General features: G+C 40.0%; 1 protein-coding gene across 2 annotated transcripts in view; it reads left to right on the top strand.

Moving 5' to 3' along the window:
- lin52 (lin-52 DREAM MuvB core complex component) overlaps window positions 1–25020 on the top strand; it is a 90225-nt gene that overhangs the window by 25732 nt on the left and 39473 nt on the right. For both annotated transcript variants that reach the window (XM_060828567.1, XM_060828568.1), the window contains exon 5: window positions 190–273. In XM_060828567.1, coding sequence (XP_060684550.1) covers window positions 190–273 — 84 coding nt within the window. The remainder of the gene's footprint in view (window positions 1–189; window positions 274–25020) is intronic.

The raw sequence follows: 25020 nt of genomic DNA, 5'->3' as shown, positions 1-25020 counted from the left end.
TTTGATGATCATTTCTATTCACTATCCTAATTAAATGTTTAAAATCCAACAACCACCTGATGAAGGAGCAGTGCTCGGAAAGATTGTGCTTCCAAATAAACCTGTTGGACTATAACCTGGTGTTACGTGATTTTTGACTTTGTATACCCTAGTCCAACACTGGCATCTCTAAACTATGTTTGCTCACAGAGTTGGGAAGTCTTACTACTGCTAACTTAATGGAGAAGGTACGAGGCCTACAGAATCTCGCTTACCAGTTGGGATTGGATGAATGTAAGTGCTTGTTTTCAATCGGAAATCATTGTATGTAACTATATTAATTTAAGCTTGGAGTAGAAGAAAAAAATCATGGTTATAAATGCAGATAACAGACCATGCACTGCTTGGAGAACATAGTTGTTATTGGCTCATGTTGAAGTTTCTTATAACAGCATTTTCTTCTACTCTCAGCCCTGTTCTCTTTTTGTTTGCCATACTGTCTCTGCATGTTCATGTTGATGAATTGGGGATGGCAGTTCCAAATTCCCTATTTTTAATTTGGCATAAAGATGGCAGCAAGATTAAGGTATAGCCAAATCCTTCTTCAATCTTGGTTAAAGCAGAGAAATGAAGGTTATTCGTTTTTCATAATAAACCAGTTTTTGTGTTCACAAGGCTTGGCTCAAAATAGTTTAAATCCAGAAGACAGGTATCACTCACGAGTAGATATTCTGCTTACAAATGGAATTTAGATCTTTGTATGCTTATGGGGTGAGGGGACTGTGAAGACTAGACATTAAGTCTGCTTTTTGAAGCCAAACTGATAAGAGTGCAATGTAATATGGATTAAGATTGTAACTATAATATTAACATATTAATAATACTGTGTATGCCTAATACATTCAAGAACAGGTATTATTAGCTGAGAAGGTTTCCACTTGTACTGATGGGGGATGAGGACAGGAACCAGTTCTTCCATATGTATGTTGCAAATTTTATGTCTGGTAGGCCCTGGCAATTATGATACCACAGGGACAAGCTAATGCATAGTGCAACTCAGGCATTGGGATGGAATTGAGGATGGACAGTTAGAGTGATAAAAAAAGGTGTGGGAGCGAAGTTTTTCAGTATGTTTGTGAATCTTGCATATGAGTATTTTGTATTGTGAACAGCAGTCCTGGATTATGACTCACATAAAAGATATTGGGGTGAGTGGGAGATATGGAAAAGGTTGTGTTGCTTAAAGAAAGATAAATTTAAAACCAGACAAACATAAACTTAACAGTGAGAGAGAAAATAATGACCTGACTGGGTCTTTTTATGAAATAGAATTTGTAATTTCACCAGAATTAAATAGAACTAATGATATTTAATGGTAATGCTGACGTGAGACCAATTGAAGATTACACAAAACTAGATATTGTCTTAATTGCAGAGTAATATGTATCATGACTCACAGGAGGATATGATAATATGGAGAGTATTGGATCCCGGGGATTGATTACAAGGCAGTAATTTAATTGAGCAGTTAGTTGATTTCCTAAGTTGTCAGAGCAATGCTTACATGTGTTCAAATGATACAAGAATCAAAATTAGATTACTGTGTTGACACTATTTGCAGCAGCTTTACTAATGTGATCAGTGACAGAAGATGTATTCCCTGTCAATTTGTGATGTGTTCACAATTAAGGAATTGAAGCGATTAGTAGATGTTAAACAGCAAGTTGTATGACTAAATTCTGAAATGAGGCTAAAGGTTAAATTGGGAGAAAGTAAGGACTGCAGATGCTAGAGATCAGAGCTGAAAATGTGTTGCTGGAAAAGCGCAGCAGGTCAGGCAGCATCCAAGGAGCAGGAGAATCGACGTTTTGGGCATGAGCCTGAAGAAGGACTCATGCCCGAAAAGTCGATTCTCCTGCTCCTTGGATGCTGCCTGACCTGCTGCGCTTTTCCAGCAACACATTTTCAGCTCTAAAGGTTAAATTGCATGGATTAGGCCAGACCACTCAAAACATTCTTAAGCAGGCAGCCCAGGCTATAACTTTGCAATTTGTTTTGATAAGTGTACAGTGAAAATTACCTAGAGTAAGTTAGCTAGGTTGACTACCAGGTTATAGAGTCACTGAGATATACAGCACGGAAACAGATTCTTCGGTCCAACTTGTTCATGCCGACCAGTTATCCCAACCCAATCTAGTCCCATCTGTCAGCACCCGGCCCATATCCCTCAAAACCCTTCCTATTCATATACCCATCCAGGTGCCTTTTAAATGTTGCAATTGTACTAACTTCCACCACTTCCTCTTCCATACATGTACTACCCTCTGTGTGAAAAAGTTGCCCCTTAGGTTTCTTTTATATCTTTCCCCTCTCATCCTAAACCTATGCCCTCTAGTTCTGGAGTCCCCCACCCCAGGGAAAAGACTTAGTCTGTTTATTCTATCCATGCCCCTCCTGATTTTATAAACCTCTATGAGCTCACCCCTCAGCCAGCGATGCTTCAGGGAAAACAGCCCCAGCCTATTCAATCTCTCCCTTTAGTTCATATCCTCCAACCCTGGCAACATCCTTGCAAATCTTTTCTGAACCCTTTCAAGTATCAGAACATCCTTCCAATAGGAAGGAGACCAGAATTACACATAATATTTCAAGGTTTTAAAACAGACAAAAGTTTATTCACAAAATTATGGAATGAAGCACAAAGAACAGAATAACAAACACCTACAGACTCAGTCTATCCAAACTAGACTTAATTATACTGTTCCGAATATGCGCAACAGTCCCAATAAACAAACTTTCATAACCACAGTAACAATGAAACAAAGGCTTACAGGTCAAAGTTAGAAGGGTAGAAGAAGATAGAGTCTAGCAGCCTGTTTCCACACAACCCACTCCTGCACCGACCAAGTCAGACTTCAGTTTCTAGGACTGACCACTCCCCTTGCATTATACAGATCACTTCTAAAACATGACCACTTTGTAAACAGAAAGCCTGTCAATAAACTGTTTCATCTCTGTACCAAACCAGTTTAATTGGAGCCTGAGTGGTTTACGACCCCTCTAAGAAAAAAGGACACAGTATCCTTGAGAAAAGGAACAGCTTTCAGAAAAAAGAACCAGCTTTGTGACAGTCATAGAGTCACTTTGCATGGAAACAAACCCTTTGATCCAACTCATCCATGCTGACCAAGTTTCCCAAATGAAGCTAGTCTGTGATTTGTGATTTGCATCATTTCCAGTAGAGGCAAGCAATAATTGATTTTCGTTCTGCCATCCCACGTCCATGATTTAGTGTAGGGCTGAGCATTTGCTACATAGCTGACTCCCTATGAATTCAGTGGTACTCAGGCAGCATTACAGAGTTCTGAAGAAGGGACACTGGACCCAAAACATTAATCCTGCTTTTTGTCCACAGATACTGTCAGTCCTGATGAGTTTTTCCAGCAACTTCTGTTTTTTCTGATCTCCAGAATCTGTAATTTATTTTGTTTTGTTTAGTGTTACAGAGAGTGTGTCCTTCAGATAGCCTTTTGTTCTTTAAGATAATCTGTTTTTTAAAAGCATTGAATTAAATGAGATTGTTGCTGAATACTGTTCTGATGATGCTAAAGAAGACCAACAATTCTTGGAAAGTGCAGATTCACAAAAGTATGAACTATTTTGTTGATAGAAGTGACAAGATGATTTACAGTTTTGTGGCGTAATTATAAACTTTTTTCTGTGATTTCTTTGTCAATAGCTCAATGTGCGCACAGGAGGAATGGGTGTTCAGTGCTTACAAGTTCTGTTAGTGATACGTCAAAAGTCTTGGTTGATTGGCACTTTTATAAGTTTTATAGTAACGGTAGTTTTTTTTAAACAGAAAATTATGAATGGGTATTGTTAAGAAGTTCCACACTAGTTCTGCACAGTATGGGTACTGGTTTGGAATAGACAAAAGTGAGGAGTGCAGATTCTGGAGATCAGAGTCTAGATTAGAGTGGTGCTAGAAAAGCACAGCAGGTCAGGCAGCATCCGAGGAGCAGGAAAATTGATGTTTCGTGCAAAAGCCCTTTCCTGGTGAAGGGCTAGACACTGGTTTGGAATGTTGATATGGAGGATTTAAGAGGCAATGGGTTTGATAGGAGCTCATAAGTTACAATGGCAGGTATGGCTGTGGGTAGGAGGGCATGAGCTCCTAGGAGGATGCTGAAGAGACATGAGGGGAAACCTTTTTAGTAGATAGTGGATCATGTAAGCGGCATGGTGGCACAGTGGTTAGCACTGCTGTCTCACAGCGCCAAAGACCCGGGTTCAATTTCTGCCTCAGGCAAATGTCTGTGTGGAGTTTGCACATTCTCCCATGTCTGTGTGGGTTTCCTCCAGATGCTCCGGTTTCCTCCCACATCCAAAAATGTGCAGCTTAGGTGAATTGGTCATGCTAAATTGCCTGTAGTGATAGGTGAAGGGGTAAATGTAGGGGAATGGGCCTGGGTGGGTTGCGCTTCGGTGGGTTGGTGTGGACCTGTTGGGCCGAAGGGCCTGTTTCCACACTGTAAGTAATCTAATCTAATCTAATGTATGGAATGAACTTCCAGAGGAAGTGGTGGATACAGGTATAGTTACAACATTTAAAAAACATTTGGGTAAGTACATCAATAAGAAATGTTTGGAAGGATATAGGCCAAGTGCAGACAGTGGGAGTAGTTTACTTTGGCATTAGATTTGGCATGGACTGGTTAGATTAAAGGTCTGTTTCCCTGCTGTATACTCTATAACTGGATGAGGAGTATTAGTTGGTATGCAGAGTATTTGGAGGGAGGTGACTGTGAGCAGTGAGGCCTAGTTAAGCACAAAAGATAAGCAAACAACTAGGATGAAGTCCCAGAGAATCAAAGTGGGACTTTTAAACAGCCCACTAACAGTTGGCCATCACTGTGTCCACTTCTGAATTGTCAGACAGGGTCGAGTCCACAGTACTGTAGGAACTAATTGATAATGGTTCCTGGCCTGGCTAATTCATGGAACTAGAAGATTTATACTTGTTAACATGTTGGAGAGAGAGGGTGATTTAATTCTCCTGATTCTATATAACCCTATGGTTAATTCCTTAGTGATTAGGAAATTCATAGTTGGCAATAAAATAACATATTACCGCCATAGCTCCAATAGAGAAAGACAACTGTTTGAGAGTTTATACTGGGGGTCACCATGCCTCAGAGGGGAGAGGTTGAGGAAGAAGAACTTTCAGGGTGACCTCAGCTGGTGAGGGAATTGAATCCATGCTGTTGGCATCATTCTGACTCAGAAACCAATGTCCAACCAACTAAGCTAAATACCTCATATACGCTTGTAGATCCCAAATTTTAAATTCTGTCATTTTGCACTCGTATTAGAATTTTTAAAAATTCTCTCACGGGATGTGAGCATCACTAGCTATGTCAGCATTTATTGCACATGCCGACTTGATCTTGAGGAGGTTCTGGTGAGCTGCATTCTTGAATCGCTGCAGTCCATGTGTTATAGATGCATCGGTAGTGTTGGTAGGAAGGAAATTCAGCATTTTGACCCAGTGATAGTGAAGGAGTGGTGATACAGTTCGAAGTCCAGATAGTGTGGAGGGAAACATGCATTTGCTGCCTTCTCTTAGCAATTGGATGTGACTGCTTGGAAGGTGCTGGCAAAGGAGCCTTGGCAAATTTCTTCTTGTAGATGATATGCTCTACTACCACTTTTATTCAGTGGTGATGAGAGTAAATATTGGTGCCACTTAAGTGGGATGATTTGTGTTTCTGGAATGTTGCTAGAGCTGCACTCATCCAGAAAGTGTAGAATCTTCTTTCAAAATACTGACTTCTGCCTTGTAGATAGAAGAATGGCTTTTGAAGTGAGAAGGGAAGTTAATTGCTGTATAATTCTAAACTGTCACTTGCTGTTGTCTAACTTGCTGTTGGAGCCGATTGTATTTGTATGCCTGATCCGGTTTAGTTTCTGGTCAATGGTAACTGCCTAGATGTTGATTTTAGGAAATTTAGTGATGCTAATGCTGTTGTGTGTAAAGATAGTGGGATTCCTTCTTTCACTATCTGGCACTTATGTGACCTGAATGTACCTTGTCACATGTCATTCCAAGCCTGAGTGATGTCCGGGTCTTGTTGGACACAGACTTTGAATCATGAATGGCACTGAACATTGTGCAATCATCAGTAGGTATCCTCACTGCTGACCTTCTGATGGAGCGAAAGTCATTGATGAAGCATTTGCAGACATTTCAACCTAGGACATTACACCTAGAAAATGCTACAATGATGTCCTAAAATTGAATCAACCACTTGGCTGCCATACTTTGTCAAATGCTATCAAGGGTGGTCACTGTTCCCTCACTTCTGGAATTCAACTGTTTTGTCATCCATGGACCCAGGCTCTCGTAAGGTCAGCTGTTGAGTGTACCTAGTGGAATCCAAACTGAGTGTCCTGAACAGTTATACTTAAATAAGTGCTACTTGGTCGTACTGACAACAATGCCTTCCATCACTGTGCTGATGATTGAGTGGTTATTGACCTGTTTAGATTTGTCATGTTTATTGTAGACAGGTGATCTTCGGAGAAGGTTAAGGCATATCATCCATCAGGTCCATCTGGCTGTAGATGGTTGCATGTGCTCATCTTTTGCACTGTTTTTCTGGGCTCCCTTATCATTGAGGATGGTAATGCTTATGGAACCTCCTCTTCCAGTGAGTTGTTTTAAATTGATCACTGACAGTCATGACTAGATCTGATCAGTTGGTAGTGGGATTGGTAAGCCTGTCAGTCTCATGCTACATTTGAGATTTGGCATACAAACAATCCTGTGTTGTAGCCTCACCAGATTAACAGCTTATTTTTAGGTCTGATGCTGCAGTTGGAGTTCCTTCCTATATTCATCTCTTAAGTAGAGTTGATCCCCTGGCTTGATGGTAATGGTAGAGTGGAGAATATGTTGAGCTATAGATAAGTGGGAAAACAGAGGACTGGGAAGCTTTTAAAGAACAACAGAGGATTACTAAGAAGGAAATACGCAGAGGAAAAATGAGGTACGAAGGTAAACTGGCCAATAATGTAAAGGAGGATAGTAAAAGCTTTTTCAAGTATGTGCAAGGCAAAAAAATGGTTAGGACTAAAATTGGGCCCTTGAAGATAGAAACAGGGGAATATATTATAGGGAACAAAGAAATGGCAGAAGACTTAAATGGGTACTTCAGATCTGTGTTCACTGGGGAAGACACAAGCAATCTCCCTGAGGTAACAGTGACTGAAGGACCTGAACTTAAGGGAATCTGTATTTGCTAGGATTTGGTGTTGGAGAGACTGTTAGGTCTGAAGGTTGATAAGTCCCCGGGGCCTGATGGTCTACATCCCAGGGTACTGAAGGAGGTGGCTCAGGAAATCGTGGATGCGTTGGTGATTATTTTCCAGAATTCAATAGATTCGGGATCGGTACCTGAGGATTGGAGGGTGGCTAATGTTATACCACTTTTTAAGATAGGTGGGAGAGAGAAAGCAGGAAATTATAGACCAGTTAGTCTGACCTCAGTGGTGGGAAAGATGCTGGATTCTATTATAAAGGATGAGATTACGGCACATCTGGATAGTAGTAACAGGATAGGACAGAGTCAGCATGGATTTATGAAGGGGAAATCGTGCTTGACTAATCTTCTGGAGTTTTTTGAGGATGTAACTCTGAAGATGGACGAGGGAGATCCAGTAGATGTAGTGTACCTGGACTTCCGGAAAGCTTTTGATAAAGTTCCACATAGGAGGTTAGTGAGTAAACTTAGGACGCATGGTATTGGGGGCAAAGTACTAGATTGGATTGAAAATTGATTGGCTGATAGGAAACAAAGGGTGGTGATAAACGGCTCCATTTTGGAATGGCAGGCAGTGACCAGTGGGGTACCGCAGGGATCCGTGCTGGGACCGCAGCTTTTTACAATATATGTTAATGATATAGAAGGTGGTATCAGCAATAACATTAGCAAATTTGCTGATGATACAAAGCTGGGTGGCAGGGTGAAATGTGATGAGGATGTTAGGAGATTACAGGGTGACCTGGACAAGTTAGGTGAGTGGTCAGATGCATGGCAGATGCAGTTTAATGTGGATAAATGTATGGTTATCCACTTTGGTGGCAAGAACAGGAAGGCAGATTACTACCTCAATAGAATTAATTTAGATAAAGGGGCAGTACAGAGAGATCTGGGTGTTCTTGTACACCAGTCAATGAAGGCAAGCATGCAGGTGCAGCAGGTAGTGAAGAAGGCTAATAGCATGCTGGCCTTCATAACAAGAGGGATTGAGTATAGAAGCAAAGAGGTGCTTCTGCAGCTATACGGGGCCCTGGTAAGACCACACCTGGAGTACTGTGTGCTGTTCTGGACTCCAAATTTGAGGAAAGACATTCTGGCTATTGAGGGAGTGCAACGTAGGTTCACGAGGTCAATTCCTGGAATGGAGGGATTACCTTACACTGAAAGACTGAAGCGACTGGGCTTGTATGCCCTTGAGTTTAGAAGACTGAGAGGGGATCTGATTGAGACATATAAGATTATGAAAGGATTGGACATTCTGGCAGCAGGAAACATGTTTCCGCTGATGGGTGCGTGCCGAACCAGAGGACACAGCTTAAAAATACGGGGTAGACCATTTAGGACAGAGATGAGGAGAAACTTCTTCACCCAGAGAGTGGTGGCTGTGTGGAATGCTCTGCCCCAGAGGGCAGTGGAGGCCCAGTCTCTGGATTCATTTAAGAAAGAGTTGGATAGAGCTCTCAAAGATAGTGGAATCAAGGGTTATGGAGATAAGGCAGGAACAGGATACTGATTAGGAATGATCAGCCATGATCACATTGAATGGCGGTGCAGGCTCGAAGGGCTGATGGCACACTCCTGCACCTATTGTCTATTGTCTATTGTCAAAGAGTATAATTGAATACCGTTCTACTGCGTTGATGGCCCACAGCACTGCGTGGATGCCAGCTATGTTTAAGATCTATTCCTGTTTAACAAGGTGGTTGTGCCACACAACAAAAAAGACAATATCCTCAGTGTGAAGACAGTATCTTAGTCTGGCCTTGAATAATGTGGGAGAACTTGCACATTCAATATTGGGTTGGTGGAATCCTGATGGAGACTATCAAGCTAGATAATCGAGTCAAAAACTCTAAACTGGACGAAATTGATTGCTGCAGTGCAAGTTATCACCACAAGGTGATACCATGACCTCAAACTTGCAGCTCAAGTGTTTTCTGAACTTCTATTTGACTGGCTTGTGGAAATGTATCAGCAAAGTGAAATAAGAAAGACGGTTTTTTCAAAATACTGTTCATTTGTTTGAGCCGGAACATAAATTTGACCCTGCCTTCATGGTGAATGAAACAAAATATTCTTTATTTTGATAAAGAATGTAGTGTTTGGAGAATAGGAGAAACTGGATGTCTTTGCAACACATCATTGGATCTAATGGACATATTAAGGAAAATAATTTGTACAAAGCAGATCAATTTGTCATGTAATTGTAGCTATAATTTGGTTTGTAATTTAAACTATCTCGCAATTTCAATGATGTATTTAGAGTTAGACTTATGTAGGCCTTCCACCTTAAATGCTCCTTTAAACTTGAGCCGATCGTAATTGTCTTGTTTGCATCTGAACTTGCACCAATTCATATTCAACCATCACTCCCCTGTTTGCTGATCTACATTAGCACTGACCTTGGTTTTGAAGCTCTTTTCTTTGTTTGTAAAACTTCCATCATTTTGTATCAATCTGTCTTGATGATATTGTCCAGCTCTCTTTAGCCTTTTGAGATCTTGCAATCTTCCAAATCTGGTATTTTGCATATTTCCATTTCATCATTTCCACATTGGGAGCCATCCCTTTGCTAAGTTCTGCAATTCTGTCTGTAACTTTCTGCCCCATTTTCTCCTTCTAGAAGATGATTCTTCAAAACAACTACATGACAAATCCTACTCTAATATCCCCTTTTATGGCTTGATGCCTCGCTTTGTCAAACAATGAGATTATGCTAATTACATGTAGCAGAAGAGGCAAATAAGTGGCAGATGGAATTTAATATAGGAAGCATGAACTGATGTATTTTGATAAAAGGGATAAGGAGAGGCAATATAGTCTTAAGTGATACAGTTCATAATAGTGTGCAGAGATACATGATCCAGGATGCATGTGCATAAATACTTAAAAGTGGCAGAGCATATTTGCAAAGAGCAGGATAGGCCATTCATTCAGGGGGGGGGAGGGGAGGGGGCAGGGTTTAGCTACAAGGTTATATTGGAGAAGCCAGACTTCTCCTTGGAGCAAAGGATATTGAGAAGAGATTTGACAGAAATCTACAAGATTGTGACAGGTTGGATAAGACAGATGCGAAGAAGCTGTTTCCATTAGTTGATGATACAAGGGCAGATTTAAAGTTTTGACCGTTAGCATAGGAAATATGTGAGAAAGAACATTGCTATGCTAATAATGACTCGGAACTTGCTGGTTAGTAGAAGCAGGAACAATGAATGATTAGTAAAGGAAATTGGAAGAGTAAAGCAGGGCTATGAATGTAGAGCTGGGGAATGTGACTGACTAGATTGGTCCACAGTGTTGACAAGGGCTCAGCAGGCTGAATGGCCACCTTCTTCACCCTAAATGACTCTCTGATTTCAGGGCATTGATGAGGACTCTAGCCTTTGCTTGGAATTCCTGGTGAATGTGATTGTTTGACTGATCCTCCACTGCTAAGCAATGGAACCTTTCCCACTTTTACGTCCAAGTATTTGCATCAAGTGGTTAAAGTCAGTGATTGAATGGGAGCCAATGCTGGATTACTATTTGATGTATAATTCAGTTTTGCTAAATAGGCACCCTTGCACCCTCTTTGAGTAAGATGGAAATGTAGCAACATGTGATAGAATTTTATTGTAAATTGGTGAGGATTAGGAAATGGATTCTGACTGTCCGATTTCAGTAAAAGATCCAACTGAACTTTCTTTACAAAAAACGTTCATGAATAAAGATAAAACATCCAGGTTATTTATTCATAGCCCTACCATGGAGCCATTTTCACTAGTCAGTGAGTTGGTAACTAGAAGACATTATTTTAAGGATGTCATCAAAAGAATAAGGCATAAGTCAGCAAATGTTATAGTGTAAAAAGGTAATGGTGTTCGGAGAATCATAATCGATTTTAAAAGAGAATTGGATGAACACCTGAAAAAATTAATATTTTTAAATTGACACCATTCTACTTTTATTCTGAGACAGTAGAGAAACAGCAAATGTTGTAAATGTTTTGCATTTAGTATTAATGACCTCCTAGATATTTCTGGGTCACAGCTTTAATGTGGAAAACTCAACCAGTGTTCAGTATGATAAATTTTTGTCTGACATCATATAGAATCGTCTAGCACAGAAGGAGACCATTTATGTCTACATTGATTCTTTGAGGGAACTCCCTAGTTTGTCCACATCCCCTGTGCTGTCTCTATAGTTCTGCAGATTTTCCCCTTTGAATATTTATCCAATTCCCTTCTGAAAGTTTTATTACTAACTCTGCTTTAACCACCCTCTCAGGCAGTGCAGTCCAGATCATAACAGTTCACTGTCAGAATTCCCCTAACTCCTCTCAGTCTTTTGCCAAACATTGGTATAATGAAGGAGGTGCTGATGTTTTGATCTTCATGTAATCTCACCATTTGGTTTTGTATTTGTACTTGTCTTTCTGATGAAAGAGGGTCTTTTAGATTAATAGAACCCACTGAAGTTTAATCAAAATAGACAGAATTGCAGAGAAATTACATTGTGGAAATTATCAACTCAGACATAGACTTGTGTTGGTATTTGTCACACAATAGTAGGCCTAAACCCAGATGCCTCCCTGCTTCAAATTTCCTTTATTCCCCATTTCCTGCAGCTACCAATCTAATTTCCAGAAGGCATTTGATAAGGTGTCACGTCCAAGGTTATATTGCAAGGTAGGAGCTCACGGTATACACAGAAGACAGAAAGATGGAATAAATCGGTCATTTTGAGGTTAGAAAGACATAAATAGTTAGAAAAACAGAAATTGTGGAATCCCACAAGGGTCAGTCCATGATCTGAAAGTATTTACTGTTTATGTTAATAACTTGGACAAGGGGACAGAGTGTAATGTATCCAAATTTGCTGATGGTATAATCATAAATAGAAGGGGCATGTTGTAATGAGGACACAAGGAATCTGCAAAGGGATTCAGATAGGAGAGGTAGTGGGTAAAACGTGGCTGATGGAGTTTAATCTGGGGTAGTATGTGAGCTTACATTTTCGTCGGAAGGACCAAAGGGCAGATTAGTATTTAAATTGAGAGAGACTTTAAATAGTGCAGTGCAGAGGGATCTGGTTGTTTTTGTGCGTAAAACACAAAATGTTAGTATGAACTAAACCTCAAAGACTTTAGGAGGTGAAATTCCTCCTGCCTTTAATTTTAATAAAGTATCAAATGGTCATGCAAAATATAAAATTCTATTTTGTATTCACACTAACCATTTTGATGTAGCTATTGAAAAGAGTGTGTCCCCTCACCTGTCAGTTTGTCTTTGTGTTTAAAAGAGGATTGGAAGGCTAATAGAACATTAGAAAATGCTGTTGCTTGTCATAACATGTGTATTCTGTTAGCAACAGGCTAGTAGGCAGAACAGATAATCTTCCTGTAATGTCAGTTGTCATCTCTGTTTATTGGAACAAGGGAGGGGCACTTCAGAATTATGTCAGGAACTGAATACATATTCTCCCTCTTTTCCAACATAACAACACCATTTAACTTGTATTTATGCTGACAATGCTGTTTCCCAGTAATGGGTACAGATTATGATTTACAACAATTTCATCACAATCCTTGTGAAATCATCCATTATCTACATAAAGTGCATCGTACATTGTCATTTTCTATGACAGTTCTTTGTGAAGTGGAGGGAGGGATAACAAACATAATAATCTTCCATCTTACCATCTCCAATGAAACCAAGAAAATATCTTTCTAAGATTTTTTGTGTCTTTAGATTTCCTGTTGTCCTTTTACGGAACAAAGCTGGGGCTTACTCCATTATCTCCGTAGGTGATAGTTTTCTGCAGCCACGGTCCCAGAATAGAATGCAGTGAAAGAATAGAAACTTGTATTTAAAATCAAAACTTGTCTAATGCCTGTCTATAATGAGACTAATATACGACAATAGCACCTTGCATTTGTATAGCCCCTTAGTGCAATATTGGGCCAGATAGGCAAAAGGCACATCAGCAAGGTAAGTTTCAGGAGTTTCTTAAAAGGGGAAGGGGAGGAAAAGCAGAAGGACAAAGGGATGGAATTTCACACTTGAGGGCCCATGCAGCTGAGGGCACCTCTCCTCACCTGCCACCCCAATGATTGAATGCTTAAAATTCTGAATGAAGGCATAAATGAGGATTTTTGTGGAAGATAATCTGAAGTAAAGTCAAATCCGGGAGTTGTTATGGAGTTAGGAGTAGGTGATCTTAATATTTAGTTAAATTTGGCATGTGCTGTAACTGGTTTCAGAATGGCAGCAGCAGAGGTCTGTGAATAGATTCTTCTTTTATCCAGTATTGCCAAAATGGAAAACTGTGAGAATAAGTAGTATAGAAATCTAGATTTATTGGGTAGTAACTGATGCGCTTTCTTGTCTTAATTAATCTAACAATTCAAAGCATTCCATCAAGGTGGTAGAGTTATTCTTGCTTTTATTAGTCTCGGTTACAAATTTGCTCATGCAGACACTCATGGGCATCATGCTAGTGAATTCTTGCAGATATCACTTAAAGTGATCGAGATTGTAGTTACTTGTACCATCAGCTCCGATTTGCACTTGACTGCATATCAAGCTAGCGTCAAGTGCACTGAGGGCCCATTTAAGTGATGCTGATTAAAACATGAGGGTCCCCTGTGCCTGCGCAGCTGCTGTGCCGCTGGTGGCTCCTGCCACTCGAAACTCAAATAATTACATGAATCCCCAGTAGGATTGATGGGTTTCAGTGAGCACGTGGCACATCTGTTACGCTCTGCCTAATGAATTGTTCTGCAGGAAGAGGTTGCAGCTTGTCATCACAGCTCCTTGTCCCTCAGGGGCCTTCTGCTTGTTTTCTAACTAATGTTATTTATAGTAATTGAATTCAGATTACTCTCCTGGGTCTTGTGAATACATTGATAGTTAAACACTTGTTGGTTTTGGCTAGATTCTGTTTTAAGAAATTCTGAGAGGGTTTTAATAGAGCCAAGTGGCAATTGGCTTGAGCTGTCAGACCACAGGTTTTGAATAATTGTGACCTGCAACATTAAAATATTTTTAAATCAAGCAATTTATCATTTATATTGGATCCAAATTGCTTGTGTGAAATTTTCAGCCAAGTATTTTGAATGCTGAAACCGCCATCTTGAGATGGGATGTGAATGCTGCAACATGCGAGGAATCATAAAGTTATTTCATTAATTAATTGAATAGTAATATTGCAAAACCACCCTTCCTCCTCTTTCCTTATGTTTTTAAAAATAGGACGGAATAGCATACAATTGAATTCTAAGCCTTTCCATGACTGAATGAGAAGACTGCATTGTGCTTCTGTATACATCTGCTATTTAAAAAAACAACACTCTTGGTTATGGTTCATTAATTCTTCATTCCAAAATTCTGAGAGTGGCCACCTCAGTTATGCTGGTTAGTTTAGCAGGTGGCCTGAACTGGTGTCTGAAGATGTAAGGAAGAGAAAAAGTATTGAAGAAATAAGAATGAGTGGATTCCTTGCATAAAGAATAAACTTTTGAAGTTCAGAATTGAAGAGACTAGAAGTAAAAGGTAAAGTTACCATAATCCTACTGGACTCATAGGGCCACTCCTGTCATTAAAGACATCTGACAGTCACCATGCCTCAGATTAGGGGAGAGATTGAGAAAGAGAGTCTTTCATGGTAACCTCAGCTAGTGCGAGAATTGAACCCACGCTGTTGGCATCATGCTGCATCACAGGCCAGCCATTCAACTAGGAGAAAGTGAGGTCTGCAGATGCTGGAGATCAGAGCTGAAAATGTGTTGCTGGAAAAACGCAGCAGGTCAAGCAGCAACCAAGGAACTGGAGATTTGACGTTTTGGGCATAAGCAGCATTCCTGAAGAACGGCTTATTCCCGAAACGTCAAATCTCCTGTTCCTTGGATGCTGCCTGACCTGCTGCGTTTTTCCAGCAACACATTTTCAGCCATTCAACTAACCGAGATAACTGATCTTTGACCAAAAACAGGGTGTCTCCCGTTCAGAAATGAGATGAGGGTTTCTTTCTGAAGGTGATGAATATTTGGGACACTCCTCCCCAGAGAGTGGTGGAGGTAGGGTTATTTAATATATTTAAGGCAGAGGTAGATATATTCTTGACTTATAAAGCAGTCTGTAATTTCTGGGGCTAGACAGAATGTGGAGTTACGTCCAGGATCAGATCAGCCATGATCATCAGTTCTACTGGCCTAATCCTGCTCTTAATTCATGTTTGTAAATTTAAGTTCAGCGCTGCTGCAGACATAATTCTGAATCACAATAGCATACTTCAAGTAACACAATAGAGTCAGTCAGGGGTCAGAAAGATCAGGTGATTTTTTTTCAAATACTGATTATCAGTGTAGTCTATAAAGAACTAATCCTAGTGTTGTGGTTGTTCATCTCTACAACAGTGTCTTTCTCCAGCTGACACTTTAAGTGCATGGATATATTTTGCTGTTGGCTGAATCAAATCTGAATAAAAGTTGAAAACGTTATTTGTATAGTGGAAGACTTTTTCTCACACACAAGCCTTCTGATACTACATGCATCAATGAAAGAGATGTCAGCCCAGGAAATGTGGGAAAGTAGAGACTGACAAGCTGCAAAATGCTGGAATTCACAATAGAGTTCATTAACTTTTTGTTTATATCTATGGAATTAACTGAAACTGCATTATATGGAAGATAATACACAGACTGGAGAGGATAACAAATGCTGAATTGTTTGCGTTACACGGAAGTTAATATACCAGCTGGATGTTGTCCTGGACTATTATGATAAGGAATGAGATGGTAGAATTTTGAGCAGCTTATTTGTGTCATCTGAACTTCAAAGAACATTACCTTCTTCGCCACTTTCAGATGTTTATGTAGGAGTGTCACACATTTTGCACTCCTTTTATCTGATTACAGTATGCCTTCTGCAACCTTCTCAAAGTTGCAACTTTAGATCAGAATTGTTTTTGAGATGCAATACAGACAACACAATTTGGGAAGTCAAAGTTTTTGGCATGGAACAGTGCATCTTGCAGTGAACAGTCATCCTTCAGATTGTGTTGCAAATTACAGGAAATGTAAATGAGTAATGGTTCAATGTTGTCACTAATGACATCTGGGACCTTGCAAATATTATGCCCAATAGTCAATGTCTTTAACCAATAAAACCAAAGTATAGAGAACAAAATAGAGCAATCAATGGAGAGGGGTATATGTCAAATTAGATGCAGAAAGGAATGGGTTATTACATATAAAGAAAACACATCAAGAAGGTAAAGTAAGAATATTTTTACAAAATTACCAAAAATGTTGCAAGATTGGGAATTTTAGTAATTGAGAACTGCATATCAGATAGATACATGTAATGTACTAACATAATGTGGAGAACCAATGGCCCTGTTCATCATTTTGCGAACAATGCAACTGCTTTCATAAGCACATAGCAATTGTTAGATGAAAAAAAGACTATGGTATGTGAGGTTGAACTTCCACTATCTTAGTGATCACATGACACAATGATAATGATTTTATTTACTCATCTATCAATCGGTCTGGAAATGAAAAGAGCAAAACACCAGTAGTAGAATGTTTTGGGAATTATAGATTGCAAATCATCCTTTTTATTTCCAACTATATTGTACAAACCACGACATGTCCCAAATTGCACAACTGTATCTTCTATAGATTTCTTTCTGAAAATAAATTTAATTTCCATTTCTGAATATTGAAACCACTTTGCATCCTGAAATTTATTGCCACACAATGTTCACAAGACTGGGACAAAAATACCACTAAGTCAGATGAAAAAGCCTTGAGGAAACCTGAAGGAACAATTCATTATTTGCTAGATTGAGACATTAGTGCTTCATTGTCCCTTCTGGACTGCCTAATTTCAGTGTCATTCCTGGGACATAAATCATGACGTTTACTGGGGTCCTAGGACATAATATACCAGCTAGGAAAAAGGGAGCACTGCAGATGCTGGAGAGTCAGAGTTGAAAAGTGTGGCGCTGGAAAAGCACAGCAGTCAGCAGCATCCAAGGAGCGGAAGAGTCGATGTTTCGGGCATAAGCCCTTCATCAGGTATATGGAGGGGGAAGGGGGCTGAGAGATAAAAAGGGGGGGTAGGGATGGGGCAAGATTATTACCTTGTCATTCATTTGGATGTGGGCAAAGCCCGGCCATCCCTAATCTGCTCTTAAGGAGATGGTACTGTCTCCTTGAACCACTGCAATCCATATTGGATAGGTACATGTCCAGTGCTGTTAGGGAAGCAGTTGCCTGGATTTTGATTCATTTTGACATTACTTTGTATTAATAATGCAAGTTCGACAGTTTCATGACACACTATGTATTTCAGCGAAGAGGCTCACAGCACAGTTACAATTTCCCCATTTTTTGAGGTTCATGGCATGACCATTCTGTTTATGGAGGCTCAGAAGTTGTGGGGTTTTTTTGTTGTCACACATTGCTGGATTAGTTGCAAACTAATAATGATACTATTTTCCTATTCTGTGAATTTCTCCAAAGTTTATTATACACATTCCTCTAATTGTTTTTTAGAAATTGGTTAGAAGCCTGTGTGGACATGTTGTGTCTGTCTTGCTACTGTACTCTTGAGTTTGACCTCCAGTTAAAGGAAGTGGTCAATGAGCAGATTTCATGATTTTAAGTCACCCAGAATGCAAATTAAATGGCTAAGAGGATCAGCTATTTGTGAGGATTTTATCTACTCTGCTTAACTTTCCTCCACAAGCATTTAACAGTTTGTCATATATTTTTAAAAATCCTTTTTATTTTTCTGTAGAGAATCAGATTAGAAAAAGGAGAAGCTGATGGTTAAGAGGATTAACTGAGGAATGAATGTGGTTTGATCTGAAATGGGTTCATTAGATTCCTGATTTCTTTTTGTGAATTTGTGTCTCTGGCTTCCTAATGAAGCTGTTTAGAAATAAATCACCTATTTGAATGTCAGTCAGCCTGCTAGGCATTCTAACATAGAGGGAATTCAGTGCTGTTATTTAGTGAAGTCCTTTGTTTCATTAATTTTATTTCAGTTTTAGCTGATTTGGACTGTGTTTTTCAATTATAATTTCTATCTACAGTTGTAGGAGGGACCTAATAATGAGCTTGTACAAACACGTGCACACAAATGATTATTTTTGAACTTCTAGCCTTTTCTCTGCTCATTTCATGTTGGAGATGTATTTTGTAAGCATGGACATTTCTACAATCTCAATATTTGTAATTATTATATAAACAAATGTAAGTAACCTGGTTGTACCTCAAAACAGTACGATAAGCTGTAATTGTTTTAGAAGATGAATAAAAGTTAAGATATTTGAATCATCTATTTGTTTGCATCTGATTGAGAACCCCAGATTGTTATCTTATGACAGGCATAGGCACAGCAGAGCAAAACAGTGGAGATGGTTCTATCTATGTTGTTTTTAAACAAAACTTGCATTTCTTAATCTACTTTATTTTATTTAGGTGTGTCTGTGCTATGAAATGAAATGCCTTTCTATGCAGTATCAGCATTTCCAGAACTCTCTATACTGAATGAAGAGTAAAGGTTGAGACTAATGCTCCTTTCCCTTGGCCTTCTGGCACATCAGAGCAACATAAAAATGACAAGCTCTGTAATTTACTTTTTCGATTTCTCACACTAGGCACCAAATTGACTCTTCTGCCAATTGGCCCACTTTTGTTTGTCATTTATATAAACAATTTGGATGAGAAAAGAAGAAGCATGGTTAGTAATTTTGCAAATGACACCAAAATTGGTGCTATAGTGGACAGGGGAGAAGGTCTTATTGAAGAGTACAGCAGGATCTTGGATCAGCTGGCCCACTTAGCCAAGAAGTGGCCGATGGAGTTTAGTTTAGATAAATGCAAGGTGTTGCATTTGGTAAGTCAGCCAGGCAGGAATTGGACAGTTATTGTTATGATCATGGTGAGTGTTATCGAACAGAGAGACCTAGGAATTCAGGTACATAATTCCTTGCAAGTGGTGTCACAGGTAGACAGGATGGTAAAGAAAGCTTCCCTTCATTGGTCAGAGCATTGAGTAGTGCTGTTGGGAAGTGCTATTGCGGCTGTATAGGACATTGGTGAGGCCACAGTTGGAGTACTGTGTACGGTTTTGGTCACCCTTTATTGGAAGGATATTATTAAATTGGAAAGGATGCAGTAAAGATTGACAAGAATGTTACTCACACTGGAGGGTCTGAGTTATAAGGAGAGTCTGGATATGCTGGTGCCTTTTTCCCCTGGAGTGTCGGCGATTGAGTGGTGATCTTATAGATGTTTATAAAATCATGGGGTGTATGGATAAGGTGAATATCAAAGTTTTTTTTCCCCCCAGAATAGTGGAGTCCAGAACTAGAGAGCATAAGTTTAAGGTGAGAGGAGAAAGATTTAAGGGGCAACCTTTTACACAGAGGGTGATGCGTATATGGAATGAACTGCCAGAAGAAGTGGTAGATGAGGTACAGTTATAATATTTAAAAGAAATTTTGACAGATACATAAAAAGGAAGTTTAGAGGGATACGGGACAAACTCGGGCGAATGGAATTAGTTTAGTTTGGGGAAGACTAGTCAGCATGGTAAGTTGGACTGAAAGATCTGTTTCCGTGCTGTATGACCCTATGGCTATATGACTCTAGCATTAAATAGTGGGTGCTGAATCCACTGAATAGTGTCAATGATGGCATAGTTAGTAGCACTATGCTTCTGAACCAGATGGTTGCTAGTTCAAGGCATCCTCCAATGAACTGAACACAAATGTTTGAATTTATATTTCAATGCAGTACTGAGGGAGATATCATGAAGAGAGTTTCATCGGCCCACTTGGGGAGATGCAAAAGATCTAATGCTATTTTGGGGCGGCACGGTGGCACAGTGGTTAGCACTGCTGCCTCACAGCGCCAGGGACCTGGGTTCAATTCCCGCCTCAGGCGACTGACTGTGTGGAGTTTGCACGTTCTCCCCGTGTCTGCGTGAGTTTCCTCCGGGTGCTCCAGTTTCCTCCCACAGTCCAAAGATGTGCTGGTCAGGTGAATTGGCCATGCTAAATTGCCCGTAGTGTTAGGTAAGGGGTATATGTAAGTGTATGGGTGGGTTGCGCTTCGGCGGGTCGGTGTGGACTTGTTGGGCCGAAGGGCCTGTTTCCACACTGTAAGTAATCTAATCTAATCAAGTAATCTAATCTAATCTAGAGCAAGTGATAATCTCCCGGTACCTCATCCAGTATTTATTTCTTAATTAATATTGTTAGAACTTTATCTGACAATGATCTTATTGATGTTTATAAGTGCTACCTGTGTGCTAACTGACTACCATGTTTTCTATGTGTCTGCACTTCAAAAACACTTAATTGGATGTAAAGTGTTTTGAAGCTACTGAGGTTGTGAAAGATGCAATATAAGTGATTACCTTCTCATATTCTTTGATGTAGGATGCCTATAGACATGAGAAAGAGAGTTTTATTTCACCAGTCTCAGTACATTTAAAATCAGATCTAAGAAGTGAAAAGGTAGAATGTGAACTCACTTGATTGGCATTCCCAAAACACTTCAAATGATAACAGCTGCTTATTATTGTTTTCCCAAAATAAGCAGCTGTACCACTCAGACCAGATAAGTTCAGTATTTTCCTTGTTGGAGTGGTATTAGAATCACCACAATTGAAATTGGTTAGTTTGAGGGAAGGTGGAATGGAGTGGGGCTCCTGTCCCCAGTTGCAGATTAGATTCCTATTGGAAATGATTTTTTTGTATGCCAGGTTCAGACAGACTAGGTTTCAAGAAAGTGGCTTTCAGTGATCAAATTTCTTACCATCATTTAAGAATGACGAGCATTCTAGTAGCCAGGCGGATGAGACATCTGAGCCTTTTTGGCACCTAGAGAATATAACCTGAAAAGGATTCACAGTTTTGGGGGTGAATGGATGGGATTCTGGAGAGGGTGCAGAGCTGTTGGAGAAGTACCCACACCCTAATGAAATATAGGATCTTCTATAAAAATGCTCACCCACGTTCTATTTCTACAAGAACTGGCTGAAGGTAGAAGACAGTGTGGTGGTGGAGGGTTGTTTTTCAGACGGGAGATCTGTGACCAATGGAGTGCCACAAAGATTGGTGCTGGTTCCATTACTTTACATCATTTATATAAATGATTTGGATGTATGCATAAGAGGTATAGTTAATAAATTTGCAGGTGACACCAAAATTGAAGATGCAGTGGACAGCAAAGAAGGTTACCTCAGATTACAATGGAATCTTGATCAGATGGACCAATGGGCTGAGGAGTGGCAGATGGAGTTTAATTTAGATAAAGGTGAGCTGCTGCATTTTGGGAAAGCAGGATTTATACACTTAATGGTAAGGTCCTCGAGAGTGTTGCTGAACAAAGAAACATTGGAGTGCAGGTGCATAGCTCCTTGAAAGTAGAGTCGCAGGTAGATAGATAGTAAAGAAGGCATTTGGTATGCTTTCCTTTATTGGTCAGAGTATTGAGTACAGGAGTTGGGAGGTCATGTTTCAGCTGCACAGGACATTGGTTAGGCCACTATTGGAATATTGTGTGCAATTCTGGTCTCCCTCCTATCGGAAGAATGTTGTGAAACTTGAAAGGGTTCAGAAAAGATTTACAAGGATGTTGCCAGGGTTGGAGGATTTGATCTGTACAGAAAGGTTGAATAGGCTGGAGCTATTTTCCCTGGAATGTTGGAGGCTGAGAGGTAACCTCATAGAGGTTTATAAAATCATGCGGAGCACGGGTAGGATAAATAGCCAAAGTATTTTCCCTGGGGTGGGGGAGTCCAGAATTAGAGGGCATAGGTTTAGGATGAGAGGGGAAAGATATCTGGATGGGAATATGAATAGGAATGGCTTGGAGGGATATGGGCCAACTGCTGGCAAGTAGATCTAGATTAGGTTGGGATATCTGGTCGGTGTGTACAAGTTGGACAAAAGGGTCTGTTTCTGTGCTGTACATCTCTGTCTCTATGACCATAAGCAGAAAGGCACTATCACTGGAACGGGCTGGTGCTGAACATAATATGGTCTGAATGTCAAGATTGCTATGCAGGAATGGAAATGACAGTATGGTGGAGAGGGACTCATTAAATCCAAGTAAATTCTTGCTGTCCGACAAACCCACAACACATCCAGATGGTCTTTTTGCTTGGATAAACAGAAATAGCTTGTCTCAGGAGTTTTCTTTATTAATATTTTACAGGGCGATTTAGGTTGAAAGTGTTAACACATTGCTGAAGGTTCAGCTGACAATTTTTTTGCCATTGTGTTCGAGCTCAGCTCATGTTGGTGGAGGATTAAAAATGATCACCGTGTCAATAAGCTTTGCTGGGAAGTGCATGTTTGCTTGGGCTCAGCCGTGAGTTCATCCTCAGTGACAGTTATGATATCTAAAGTGTGACTTGTGCTAGAAGAAATCTATCCTCACAGCATCAACATCTTCAGCTGAACTTCTTTTTAATGCTCCTGTTAAAAACATTCGGCCAGTTATAAACTCTTAACATAAGAGCTGGGATTAAAGAGATAAGTTAGGAAACACTTCTTTCACTTGTGAGGAAGAAGTGTGGAACCTAAAGCAGTAGATTCGCACTCAGTAAATAATTTGAAGTCTAGGAACAATACTTTTTTTTGCTAATTAAAGATGTTAAAGGATATGAAGCCAAGCCAGGTGGAAGGAACTACAAATCAGGTAACATTGCAATGAATAGTTAAACAAGTTTGGGGGAAAGTGGAAGAATATAGTATTCCTAATTCTATGTTGCTATAATAGCAATGCATAAAAAGAGTCATACAATACAAAGAATGCAAAAATAATCAGCACAGTAGTGTTAAATTTGGGAAGCACGACATGACATGTGTACTGCCCATCAGTCACACTCTGTATGACTGTACTGAGTTTATTTAAAAGACAGAAAGCTCAATCTTCCATTAATCATAAATATAAATGAGCCAAGGTCACTTATCCATTAGTGAGTTTTACTTTGAATCCAGATAGACAAAGCTCTTGGAACTGAAATTGCATTAATTTTGTTCCTGATTGTAAGGTGTAAAGCAGTGTTGCTTTATCATAAGACTTTGCGTGATTTTTCTAGATATGTAATTTATCTTGTTTTTGCCCGAAAATACAATTTTTCAAAAAAAAACTTTGTTTCCTTTAATACAAAATGCCAGAAATATTCAACAGATCAGGCAGCATGTGGCAAGATGAGCATCATTGACATTTCACATTGATGACTTTGAATGACCACCCTATCATGACAGGCCAAAGAGCATGGTAATGGAACAAGTGAAGAAACTGTCTAGGGAACTTGCACCTGAAAACAAAGATATCAGAACAGAATTAGGCCATTTGGCCCATTGAGTCTGCTCTATCATTTGATTATGGCTAATATGTTTCTAAACCCCATTCTCCTGCCTTCTCCATGTTACTCTTGATCCCCTTACCAATCCAGAACCTATCTATCTCTATCTCAGGTACCTATGGGGGATATGTTCTAAGACCTACCGCGGAAGACCGAAACCGCGGATAGTAGCGAACCCATTCATTTAAATGGGAAATTTACCTCCACGGCAGCCCCCTGGTTCTGTATAATATGTTCAAGCCGCAGGTAACTGAAACAGTGGAAATGGCAGTCACCTTATAGACTCAATCTCCACCACCTTCTATGGCAATGAGTTCCACAGATTCACCTTCCTCTGGCTGAAGAAATTCCTTCTCGTCTCCATTCTAAAGAGTCATCCCTTCACTCTGAGACTGTGCTTTTGGCCCCTAGTTTCTCTTACTAGTAGAAATATCTTTTCCACATCCATCCTATCTGGGGTTTCTCAATATTCTGTAAGATTTAATCAGTTCCTCCCCTCATCCTTCTAAACTCCAGCGATTACAGACAGAGTCCTTAACTGCTCTTCATGTAACAAGCCATTCATCCTGAGATCATTCTTGTAACCTCCTCTGGACCCCCTCCAATGCCAGCACATCCTTTCTTAGATAAGGGGCCCAGAACTGCTCTCAATATTCCCAATACAGTATGACCAGAGCTTTGTACATCAGTATACAGCAGTATATCTTTGTTTTTGTATTCTAGCCCACTTGAAATGAATGCTAACATTGCGTTTGCCTTACTAACTTCCAATTGAACCTGCATGTTAACAGTAAGAGCATCCTGAACGAGGACTCCAAAGTCTCTTAGTGCTTCAGATTTCTGAAACCTTTCCCTGTTTAGAAATTAGTCTACTCCTCTATTCCTCCAACCAAAGTGCATAACTTCACAGTTGCCCACATTGTATTCCATTGCCACTTCTTTGCCCACTCACCTACCCTAGCTATGTCCTTCTGCAGGCTCCCTGCTTCTCAATACTACCCGCTCCTATCTACCACCTATCTGTGAGTCATCTGAAATTTAGTAGCGATGCCCTCAGTTCCTGCGTCCAGATTGCTAATATATAATGTGAATAGATATGGTCCCAGTACTGACCCCTGTGGAACTCCAATAGTCACTAGCTGCCATCCTCAAAAAAACCCCTTTATCCCCACTCACTGCCTTCTGTCAGTCAGTCAATCCTCTTGCTATGCCAGTTCCTTGCCCCTAACACCATGGACTTTTAGTTTATTTAGCAGCCTCCTGAGCTGCAGACTGCTGCCTTTAGGAAATCCAAATAGATCACATCTACTGGCTCTTTTTTTGTCTGATTTGTT

This window comes from Hemiscyllium ocellatum, chromosome 8, assembly GCF_020745735.1.
Source record: "Hemiscyllium ocellatum isolate sHemOce1 chromosome 8, sHemOce1.pat.X.cur, whole genome shotgun sequence".
Taxonomy (NCBI): Eukaryota; Metazoa; Chordata; class Chondrichthyes; order Orectolobiformes; family Hemiscylliidae; genus Hemiscyllium; species Hemiscyllium ocellatum.
This window is presented reverse-complemented; position numbering and strand designations above follow the sequence as displayed.